The 13,177-nt window shown below is 34.2% G+C and overlaps 1 protein-coding gene across 1 annotated transcript; it reads left to right on the forward strand.

The window, feature by feature from the left end:
* Nucleotides 1–45: 45 nt before the first annotated feature.
* LOTGIDRAFT_112046 (hypothetical protein) lies at nt 46–471 on the forward strand (the record flags this gene model as incomplete). Its single annotated transcript, XM_009050367.1, has 1 exon — nt 46–471. A coding segment is annotated over one exon (426 nt), but the record flags the coding sequence as incomplete, so codon positions are not given.
* Between the last annotated feature and the right edge of the window lie 12,706 nt (nt 472–13,177).

A 13,177-nucleotide genomic window follows, 5' to 3' on the forward strand; every position in this document is an offset into this window, starting at 1 on the left:
TCTTCACAATGTCAAACTATTACTAACATACCATCTTCACAATGTCAAACTATTACTAACATACCATCTATACAATGTCAAACTATTACTAACATACCATCTTCACAATGTCAAACTATTACTAACATACTATCTTCACAATGTCAAACTATTACTAACATACTATCTTCACAATGTCAAACTATTACTAACATACCATCTATACAATGTCAAACTATTACTAACATACCATCTTCACAATGTCAAACTATTACTAACATACTATCTTCACAATGTCAAACTATTACTAACATACTATCTTCACAATGTCAAACTATTACTAACATACCATCTATACAATGTCAAACTATTACTAACATACCATCTTCACAATGTCAAACTATTACTAACATACCATCTTCACAATGTCAAACTATTACTAACATACCATCTTCACAATGTCAAACTACTTCTTCTTACAAAATATCTTGACATTGTGAAGATGCCCACCCACTAGTCAACAGCATTGTTTTTTCTTTGGAATATTTATTATACAGCAAATGGGCTGATGATTCTGCTGGTCGACAAGACTGTTCCAATACACATAACTTTTACATTCATGTGTTTGCTATACGCTAAAGCTTGATCATTCTCAAACCTATTAAGTTTGAGCTCCACTATTACAAAGGTTATGACGAGTCGTCTGTTTCAGTTTAATACCCATCAATAGGCTGATGATTTCAAGAGTGGAAAAGATTTCCTCTGAGATTATTCTTCAAGATATAAGCATTAAGCTCATGAGTCCTTGTCCAAAGACTTTTTTGATGAATCTCCACTTGGACTGTGGCAAATGTATACCATGCTCACCTTTCTAAATCACATGATTGCGAACAGCGAGGAGGGATGATTAGCTTGGAAGGATAATGACCTAACCTAAACATCTAGATTATAAAAAGTTCCGTGGGAGTGCCGATCAACAAAGGTCAACCTAATCTGTGTCAAAAATATTTAAAAGGTCAAAATAATTTCAGAACATCGTGTCATAGATAATAAAATATCATCATGTTAAATACAGAATCGACCTGAACAATTTCCACAAATATTCTCAATGGTAGGTTTATAAACACTGGGTACCGTGAATTTAATAAATCCCGGAAAACCTGCGTAGTCGAAGTTTTACTCATTAATTCAACAATGGTTTCTATTTTTCTCCATATTTGGAATATTCAAAAGAATCCATCGAGAAGACAAATTTCAGTCGCAAGGTATTAAGAGGTGTCCCACAAGGGCGAGCATGACCTGTTTTACCAGTGATATACACACCAATTATCCTAATAATGATGTGAACGCCCTTAATTTTACCAGTGAGTTATAACAATAGCTACAATATGATATGAAAATTGATCAATTTAAAGTATATCTATATTATTTCTGCTGCACCTTATTTTTTATAATGAGATAATTATAAACTGATAAAAAAATCATTTGATTTGTTGGCAGGGTAGTCCGAACCTTTTGTTTATTTTTAAATGATATATATCTATAATATGTTCTACTTGTCAAATTTCAGCGGGGATAACGACTGAAAAGATCACTTGTCTGAAGATTTCACAGCATGAAACTCTGAGTAACAACATGTTTCAGTTTCTGTTGATATATTTAACGCCTCGTTTCGGATAACAACCTCTTGATAAGTGCCCGGTTTGTAAACTAGGATTCGTACTAACGTGATATCAACTGCAAGATATCTGTAAGTTATATCTGATCTGATATCTCGCCTATCAATCTAACATTATATTTAAAACGATAATATTCAGATAATAAACTTTGTCATTAAATGTCAGAATTTATACCCGCTATCTCATTAATAATAGTCGAAAAAAAAAACAACGGAAATGTCTCTATTGATATTCAGAGATACTGAAACTCCCAATCGGTAAGCGACTTTATGACATTCAGCTATCAGGATACCATCTCCATGATAATAAAACGGAAATTAGCTTGGCTGCGACTATGCACTAAGTGGAAGGCAGGACAACATGCTAAAATCCTACGAGTTGAAACAAAACGAGATATGTCTTTTCAAAGTAATCATCTCCAGATTTTCAATCATTTCAGAAAGATAACCCCTGTCATCTGACATCTAGCTGTCGACTAGAAACAATCTGGTAGAAATATTGAATATGTTGTAGATGATTGATGAATATCTGTGATTAATATTGATAAAAGTATTTCTGTGTTCAGCTGAATCAGGGTGGTTTATGATATATAAAGTGAATTTGATGAAGCTATCGTATCTTTCATAGTAGTCATGTACAGAAATCTTCAGTAAAGTTCTTAAAAATGAAATAGTGTTGAAGATGATTTGCTCACTGTAGACAGATATTTTGTGTCCTTGTGCCCCGAATCTTAAAGGATATATACACTGTACTCCTTATTTGCTTTACTGAGTCTGTTAAAATTCAATAAAACATTCCGTGGAAGATTTAGAAGCTGTTCTCAGCTGGTACAGCAAGGTATTAGGGGTTAATAGTGACTATAATCCCATTTCTAAATGTAGTATTTGTTCTATTCTAGGCCTGTACATTAGGGAGAACCCCCCCCCCCCCCCTCCTTCCTCGAAACCTAAAGACAAGCGACAGGTAGCACAATACACACAGGTGAGTCATATCGACTTGATAACTTGACAAGAATATGTTACAAATTTAAAGCACAGTTAATTAAAAGTATATAATTAAGATATGAATGAAGTTTAATCAAGTAAATATTAATAAAGATGGTTTTTAATCATGCCAAGTTAATTAAGAAACTTATGTAATTAGTTAATTAGGTCGAGTAAATGATAAACCAAGTGCAGAAGACGCAGACACCTGTAGATTGCAGGTAAATTTTGAGATAACATGGAACCAGCACTCCTTATTCTTGGCTTTATGGCTGACCTGACCGAGTTTATTTCCGGTACGGTACGACTGGTTTTAAGCCAACCTAGGAAGTAATAGGACCTAAAAGTCCACCTTACCCTGTAAAACGCGTAATTACTTTGGTTTATCGATATATTTATATTAGAAATATAAGAAATGTAAGTGTGGTAGGTCTGGAGTGTCTATTTTCTCACTGAGAGATTGACAGTGTAAATAATAGTATAAACTATCGGTATTATATTCTCTTATAGGTTCAACTATTAACATTGTTCATTAATACCTAATATATCTCAAACTTTAATTCATTAACTAGATACAGAATTTCTCACCCCGTATCAGGACCGCAGCCAACTTCACTGTGTGAACTACGTCTTATAAGGATACGCAATGTAATACGTAATAGCTGACATTGTGAAAATGGTCCATAGCTAATAAAAATAGTTAGCTCCTATCCTCCTGCACCTGTAGTACGATTTTGGAAGGACGCTTTTGACGCCAAAGGTCAAAATATTACAAAGGGAGAGGGCGCAAAATATTTCTCATGGAGACACAGAAAACAACCAGCTCCCGATCGACCCCCTCCCTGCTCTTGCCCTATTTACAGACCAACACAATGTTATATAGTTTGAGTAACTGACACAGAAGAAAGTATATTAATAAATAAATAAAGTTATCGTGTCAGTTTCTCTAACTACAGGTCATACTAATTAGTCTAACTTGTCATATAATAAATATATAATCTTACTTAGTCTTATTTATATACTGTTATATAGATAAACCTATTCTCACCTAGTTTACCTACATATAGGTCGAGTTGTCCATTAGAATCAACTGGTTCTTCGTTACCGAAGACAGGAAATGTCATGTATAAACAGAAAAAATAATTCAGTTTATTCCTGCTACTTGAAATTACCTCGGAATCTTTGACAAACGAAACATTTAAACACGCAAGACCTTCGTAAAACTGGATGCTTTTCTATGTCAGTCCTCTCGCTCCACTTGCATCAATGACAGAGAGAAACAGATCAAAATTGATTTCATTTCAAGACACAAACTAGAATTGTTTCTATGTAAAGATAAAGAGTTGAAAAAGGAAAGTGTCAGAACAAAAGCAGTTGTGTATACAGCGCGGACCTATGAGGAAGCATCCAATACATCGTCCTTATAACAAATCGTTCTGTAGCAGTTGAAACGAGGATTCCAAACGTCAGAACATACCGGGCGAACTTTCTAATTACTTTAATACCTTTAACTTTAAAGAGACTGTTGCGCCATTTTTGACCAATAATACTTTAGCCTCAGAAACCGGAATTTTTTAGCTGAGCTAATCAGTAATAGTGTTCACAGCTCACTGTCGAAATTTGAGCCTTCAAATCCATGTGTGTCCAGAATTATCCACGATTGAATGTTAAAATGACGACTCGTCAATTAAAGATACTCTGTGATATATAGAAAGGACATATATAGAAATAGTGAGTAAAATTACTAGTTTGTAGTATTTTTAAAAGAATTCTGCGATTTTCGTACTTCTGAAGACTATTTACATATATTCAAGACTGAAATCAACTCCCCAAAATGACGCACCTGTCCCTTTACGATGTTGTTACCTAAGTTTTATCTTTCTAATTTTCAAGGGCGTTGTACTCGAAGTCATGATAATGAGTTTTATTTATTCAGAAATTCTCAAAACAGAGGATGTTCCCTCGTATACCCGCGCAAATTGAAATTATTCCAATTTGCCTGAAGATTTCACAGAAATGGTGCCAAGATTTATTCTCGAAGAAGCAAGTGTGATTACCTTTACATTCACAAACATGTAAAATTTAGTTTTAATAACTCTAACAGGCCGACATCTTCTCTCCGGGGGAATTTTTTACTTTTAAATACATCAACATCTTTATATCTGATTGTTTACAGACTAGAGAAATAAGTCAATCTCTTCATCAACCACATTGTTTACAGAATCGAATTTTGTCAATCATTTCTGTATCAATTGAAATACCAGCTACAAAATACTACTGAGAGTCTTAGATTGTCTTTGGGTTGATGAAAATGCAGGGCTTGGAATTAATTTTTAATTAATTTCTGGACTCACTGTGGTCGAAAGGGTATATGAGAATCTGTTGAGATGTATTTCAGTTGGATTGGTAGGATTAATTGTTTTCAGTTTTCTTTGAAAAATCTTTTTTAGATCCTGTCAGAAAGCATACGTTTCGCCAGACGCTTTTCTCAATAGTAAATTGTATCACTGACAGAGAGGAAACCTTGGACCGCCACTACGACCCCTTCTGTTTGATGTTCACTCAGTGAGTATAGGGCCATATTGTATCACTGACAGAGAGTAAACCTAGGACCGCTACTACGACCCCTTCTGTTTGATGTTCACTCAGTGAGTATAGGGCCATATTGTATCACTGACAGAGAGGAAACCTAGGACCGCTACTACGACCCCTTCTGTTTGATGTTCACTCAGTGAGTATAGGGCCATATCGTATCACTGACAGAGAGGAAACCTAGGACCGCCAATACGACCCCTTCTGTTTGATGTTCACTCAGTGAGTATAGGGCCATATCGTATCACTGACAGAGAGGAAACATAGGACCGCCACTACGACCCCTTCTGTTTGATGTTCACTCAGTGAGTATAGGACCATATTTACAATCGCTCAAACACATCACTGAATTTGTTATCTTCAATTGAAATGAAGTGGGTTGTTTCATCTGACTCTAGAGATAAAGAAAGGATGTTACATCGATTCCTAGAATCTATAAAATATATGTCAAGACATATTATCTCCTTGACCTTTATTAATATTTGACATTTAGAAAGGTCAAAGGTCATGTGTATAATCTGAAGGTGGATAATATCATCTGGTACAGGATCAAGTCATCATAACAAACAGAACGGTTGGTATGATTGACCAGACAGGATACTGGACGAGTAGTGAGTAGTAATGACGAAGATAACGTCCTAAATTCTGCATACAACAAATTAATCGCAACAAATAGAATGATAGGTATGATTCTCGTACAGGATAAGATGTAAGCGAATATTATTGACCGACGACTGTGGGAACGACTGAAGTCGATTCTGTATCCGTTCTGTTAATGGTCTGCAGCAGAATCAGCTTCATGGAATTTGTTCAGATTTACCTTATTAACAGGTTTCAAGATCAAAATACATTCACGAATATGAATCATTAGCAACTTCTGTCAGCTGTAATTCAGTCGTGAGTGTACAGGTGATTGTTTAGATTCTCAGTTACTTTCAGATTCGGTGGATCTGAGCCCAGCATGAGATGTTTCTTCCGATCAGTACTTAGGATCTCACCGTACTCTTTAAGAGTAAGAGGGCAATGGCAATAAGAACCTATCAAACCAACCGTATTATACATGATGTGTATTTGTATATAATAATCATATATTTCACGTGTTGTGTTTATCTTATAACTTGTAATAAACATAATAAACATTTCCTGCTTTTTACTTATAAAAATTTTACTCTTTAAGAATAAGACTAAGGTAATGCATGGGATAAATTTGTGTTATGAAATGGCATCAGATTTAATTCAAATTTTTTATTTGTTATCGTAAATGAAAGCATTGCAATTCATAATTTTTCCAATTTATTTTCAACTTAATTTTTAAACATTTAGACCGAAAAGCCAAGCATAGCGATACTTAAACTTTCATATTGGTAGGTCTAATATAACCAAGCATAGCGATACTTAAACTTCCATATTGGTAGGTCTAATATAACCAAGCATAGCGATACTTAAACTTTCATATTGGTAGGTCTAATATAACCAAGCATGGCGATACTTAAACTTTCATATTGGTAGGTCTACTATAACCAAGCATAGCGATACTTAAACTTCCATATTGGTAGGTCTACTATAACCAAGCATAGCGATACTTAAACTTTCATATTGGTAGGTCTACTATAACCAATCATAGCGATACTTAAACTTTCATATTGGTAGGTCTACTATAACCAAGCATAGCGATACTTAAACATTCATATTGGTAGGTCTACTATAACCAAGCATAACGATACTTAAACTTTCATATTGGTAGGTCTACTATAACCAATCATAGCGATACTTAAACTTTCATATTGGTAGGTCTACTATAACCAAGCATAACGATACTTAAACTTTCATATTGGTAGGTCTACTATAACCAAGCATAGCGATACTTAAACTTCCATATTGGTAGGTCTACTATAACCAAGCATAGCGATACTTAATCTTTCATATTGGTAGGTCTACTATAACCAAGCATAATGATACTTAAACTTCCATATTGGTAGGTCTACTATAACCAAGCATAGCGATACTTCCATATTGGTAGGTCTACTATAACCAAGCATAGCGATACTTAAACTTTCATATTGGTAGGTCTACTATAACCAAGCATAACGATACTTAAACTTCCATATTGGTAGGTCTACTATAACCAAGCATAGCGATACTTAAACTTTCATATTGGTAGGTCTACTATAACCAAGCATAGCAATACTTAAACTTTCATATTGGTAGGTCTACTATAACCAAGCATAGCGATACTTAAACATTCTACTATAACCAAGCATAGCGATACTTAAACTTCCATATTGGTAGGTCTACTATAACCAAGCATAGCGATACTTAAACTTTCATATTGGTAGGTCTACTATAACCAATCATAGCGATACTTAAACTTCCATATTGGTAGGTCTACTATAACCAATCATAGCGATACTTAAACTTCCATATTGGTAGGTCTACTATAACCAAGCATAGCAATTCCTAAATATTCTAATTTGTTTTCAACTTAATGTCGAAATTTATAAGTGCTATATTTAGCATTAGAACCACACCCAGCACCTGTACACCTGTATAATATATATATAGATAATACCAATACACCTGATACACCTGTATAATATATATATAGATAATACCAATACACCTGATACACCTGTATAATATATATATAGATAATACCAATACACCTGATACACCTGTATAATATATATATAGATAATACCAATACACCTGATACACCTGTATAATATATATATAGATAATACCAATACACCTGATACACCTGTATAATATATATATAGATAATACCAATACACCTGATACACCTGTATAATATATATATAGATAATACCAATACACCTGATACACCTGTATAATATATATAGATAATACCAATACACCTGATACACCTGTAATAAACAGTTTTAACACCTGTACACACGATTCTTGTCTTTAACCTCGTATTAAACTCATGCTATGTTTGTAATTCTACACCTGCATCTGAGCCAGGGAGTCGGTGTATTACAGTGTATTACAGTGTATTGAGGTGTATTACAGTGTATTGAGTTGTATTACAGTGTATTACAGTGTATTGAGGTGTATTACAGTGTATTACAGTGTATTGAGGTGTATTACAGTGTATTGAGGTGTATTACAGTGTATTGAGGTGTATTACAGTGTATTGAGTTGGGATTAAACGAGTTTTATGAGTAACGAGGTCTGGTGTAGAGTGTTGTGGATGATGGATATTACACCCTAGAAAGTAGAAGAAACTAGGCACGATGAGGTGGACTGGATATGATCCTTTTTGTTCTACTCTGTTCGCTCTTTTATCGTTAGAATAACAAAACGTAAGTCCGTCATTTTATCTCATATTGAACCCTAGCCAATAGAAAATTACAACAGAATTGAATAGACTAGAATAATAAGTCTTTTCCAATAACTAATTAGAACTAGAAGCTGGATTGATTGGAAACTTTCTTTAGTCAATCGGCATATTCTCCAACGTTTTTCCGTTGTTGCCCAGTCGTAGCAGAAGTAAAATAAGTAAACAACCTTGAACAATATATCAAAAAGGACAGCGACTGAAAACTGGTTGAATTATAACTTAATTTGACAGATTTTATCCTTGAAAGATTTACCATAATATAATTTAGTCGTACATATAAAAATGTTCTTTTTTTGATCAACAAACGAAAACCGCTGAGAATTTCTAGATTTAAGAAAATAACATATATATAGATAATGAATCACGTAAAAACTAAATAAACCTGGTTAAAGGGATTGTAAAATATTTAAAGGGATTGTAAAGAGATTTTAAAAAAGTTGTATGTGTATCAGAGACACTGATAGCATCAATTTACACCATTTCAATCTTCAATCAGATGTCTGTGGTTCCTGCAATTCCACATTAACTATGATGTCACCATCGCAAAGGTCGTTAAATATCAAGAGCGATGTTTGTGATAGTGACGTCATCAATCACTTAGTTTTAGTGGAATTGCAGGAACCACAGACATCTGATTGAAAATTTGAATGGTGCAAATAGAAGATATCAGTGTCCCAAATTCACATACAACTTTTAGAAAATCTCTTTACAATCCCTTTAAATACAAGATCTTATACATAATCAAGTTGAAGAATTAAATCTAACCCCCGCAGGCGAAGGAAATGCAACGAAAATTGGTTTTAAACAAAGGACACATGTCTTGTTTTATTTTATATGAATCAATGTACCTAAACCAACTATTCACATCTATTTCTCCATTTCATTTTATGGTAATTGAAATAGATTGAAATGTTTTAAAGAGACAGTACCTATTTAAAGGGTATATTTTGAATTATTCACTGGCAAACGGATTACAACATATTTCCCGTTTGACACCCACATAATATACAAATTATTTTAAAGTGGTTTCCCCCTGTCGGTGATACAGGCCGAAAGGTCTGACTTGGAAAAAGCGTCTAGTCGTTCGATTGGGACATTAAACCGAGACCCTGTGTGCTACAGACTGTTCACAGACAGTGCTGATGCCTAGCAAAATATCCCTCATTGTACACTGCATAGAGTTCCTCAATCAGGTGCAGAATTGTAGGACGTTAAACTCAACTTCATTTACATGGGTTGGCTCCTTTAAAAATAAAAGTACAAATCATACCCTATAATTTTCTCTCTGAATTGAACATTAATTTAATTTTATCGGTAGGCGACAATTACAGACTCTTAATACATCTCTCTCAAAATGTTCAACAATTTAGTTTCATACAAAAGAATGGGATTTTGAGTGTCAATGTTATGTAAAAGTGTACATAATCTTTACCCCTAGATGAAGTTTTAATAACATTCTTCTAGAAATTTAAACTGAGTAAATAGACATGCTTTTCTGATGAAAACATTAAATAATTGAAGGCCGTGGGCGAAATTTTCATTCATTCAAAGTATAATTTAATACTGAATTGTTGTGACAAATTACACAATTACAGTTGATATTTTATTATCCTGTATTTAACCAGACCACCATCAAGTTACAATCGTGAGAATCTAAGTAGCGTTTCGTTTCGCCCTGTCAGCTGAATAGAATTATTGCGAATTGAAGTTTTACGTCATGAATTGCCCATGAGGACTATTTTACCAGGACAATGGTGTTGGCTTTCTATTTTCTCAGTTTATTTTTCAGTTTACACCTTTAGAGGAATCAACACAGCCTTTCTGATATACTGACAACGAAGTAACCATTTCTGATATACTGACAGCGAAGTAACCATTTCTGATATACTGACAGCGAAGTAACCATTTCTGATATACTGACAGCGAAGTAACCATTTCTGATATACTGACAGCGAAGTAACCATTTCTGATATACTGACAGCGAAGTAACCATTTCTGATATACTGACAGCGAAGTAACCATTTCTGATATACTGACAGCGAAGTAACCATTTCTGATATACTGACAGCGAAGTAACCATTTCTGATATACTGACAACGAAGTAACTATTTCTGATATACTGACAGCGAAGTAACCATTTCTGATATACTGACAGCGAAGTAACCATTTCTGATATACTGACAGCGAAGTAACCACAGTGATCACAGGCATCCTAGAGAACACTAGTATCTCAAGATTTGTACCAGATGTTTAAAATAAAGAAGTATAAAGGTATATAGAACTTGAACAATTAAACCAGTGTAATACATTGTTAATTGAAATCACAGCCATTTCTCAAAAATAAAACTCATTGAGTCTTCAAATAGAAAGAGAACAGCTCTGTTAATGGAAAAGAATCATCTAAAGTTATTTTAAGATTATCTCCAAATGTCAGAGTGTTAAGGTCTAGGATTAACGTTATTCGGAGTTCAGATTAAAACCTCAGTGTTACCCTGTGTTAAAGATTAACACCCCAGTGTTATATTATTTTAACATTAGTCACCGAGTACTTCACAGAATAAAAACTCTCATTGACTTCGCTTCGTTTTGAACTTTCTAAAAACTCGAGTATCGTTGATACTTTGAACATTTTCTTTTTTAATAGATGGTATAAATCCAGACTAATTTCTCTTACAATGATCTTTAAAACTCCAAAGTTATGGTTCTGAAATCTTGACAACTCATTCAGATATCTTTTGTCGACTATCAGATTCAATTTGTGAAAGAACACAAGCAAATTAACTCCAACTGATATTTTATTTTCCTCCTGTCGATGTAGGTGCGCTCAGGTTATGTTAATCCAGCGATTTCCAGATTCTGACAGTTGCCATCAGTTGCCACTAGTTACCAACAGTTGCCATCAGTTGTCACTAGTTGCTATCAGTTGCTATCAGTTATCACTAGTTGCTATCAGTTGTCACTAGTTGCCATCAGTTCAAACATGGTTCAAAACGTGTCCTGTGTCCTAATTCTCAAGCTTTATAATAAGCTAGTCCTAGTTTATATTGAGGTCAATAATAACATGTCATTTAACATCATATTATAATTAAATAGGTCATTGTTTTTATAGTCGACTTGTCAGATCTGTCTCTAGTTGGATTTTCTAACAGAATTATATTAAAACTTTCTGAATTATTCATCGTTTACAAAGAACAGAGCCTACCAAACCAACGTGTTTAACAAGCGGACAGATTGCTTGGTACAAAGACATTTTTTTGTAGTCAGAATGGGACTAGAGCATATCATTTCCTACTAGCTAGCAAATTGCTTGGTACAATGACTGTTTTCTGTGGACACATCAAACTATCGTGTCTAACTATAGCTCTCAGATTGTTTGGTACAATGACAGTTTTCTGTGGTCAGATTGGGATTAGAACATACCAAACTATCGTGTCTAACTAGCTAGTAGATTGTTTGGTACAATGACAGTTTTCTGTAGTTAGAATGAGACTAGAACTTTCCAAACTATCGTGTCTAACTAGCTAGTAGATTGTTTGGTACAATGACAGTTTTCTGTAGTTAGAATGAGACTAGAACTTTCCAAACTATCGTGTCTAACTAGCTAGTAGATTGTTTGGTACAATGACAGTTTTCTGTAGTTAGAATGAGACTAGAACTTTCCAAACTATCGTGTCTAACTAGCTAGTAGATTGTTTGGTACAATGACAGTTTTCTGTAGTTAGAATGAGACTAGAACTTTCCAAACTATCGTGTCTAACTAGCTAGTAGATTGTTTGGTACAATGACAGTTTTCTGTAGTTAGAATGAGACTAGAACTTCCCAAACTATCGTGTCTAACTAGCTAGTAGATTGTTTGATACAATGACAGTTTTCTGTAGTTAGAATGAGACTAGAACATACCAAACTATCGTGTCTAACTAGCTCTCAGATTGTTTGGTACAATGACAGTTTTCTGTAGTTAGAATGAGACTAGAACATACCAAACTATCGTGTCTAACTAGCTCTCAGATTGTTTGGTACAATGACAGTTTTCTGTTGTCAGAATGAGACTAGAACATATCAAACTATCGTGTCTAACTAGCTAGTAGATTGTTTGGTACAATGACAGTTTTCTGTTGTCAGAATGAGACTAGAACATACCAAACTATCGTGTCTAACTAGCTCTCAGATTGTTTGGTACAATGACAGTTTTCTGTTGTCAGAATGAGACTAGATCATACCAAACTATCGTGTCTAACTAGCTCTCAGATTGTTTGGTACAATGACAGTTTTCTGTAGTTAGAATGAGACTAGAACATACCAAACTATCGTGTCTAACTAGCTCTCAGATTGTTGGTACAATGACAGTTTTCTGTAGTTAGAATGGGACTAAACCAAACTACCACAATAAACTGATGTTCCACCTTTATTAAAAGAATTGAGTATTATGGTACATCAGGTAAGATATAGACCTAGTAAGATCATTCTTATCAATATTTATATCCCTACTTATCATTCTTATCTTCTGACAGGTGCCATAACTCTTTCTGTCTTTTATCAGGTTCACTTGTACTACTGACATACTGCGCTATCATAGTCTC

Source organism: Lottia gigantea (genome assembly GCF_000327385.1).
Source record: "Lottia gigantea unplaced genomic scaffold LOTGIsca_15, whole genome shotgun sequence".
NCBI classification, from domain to species: domain Eukaryota; kingdom Metazoa; phylum Mollusca; class Gastropoda; family Lottiidae; genus Lottia; species Lottia gigantea.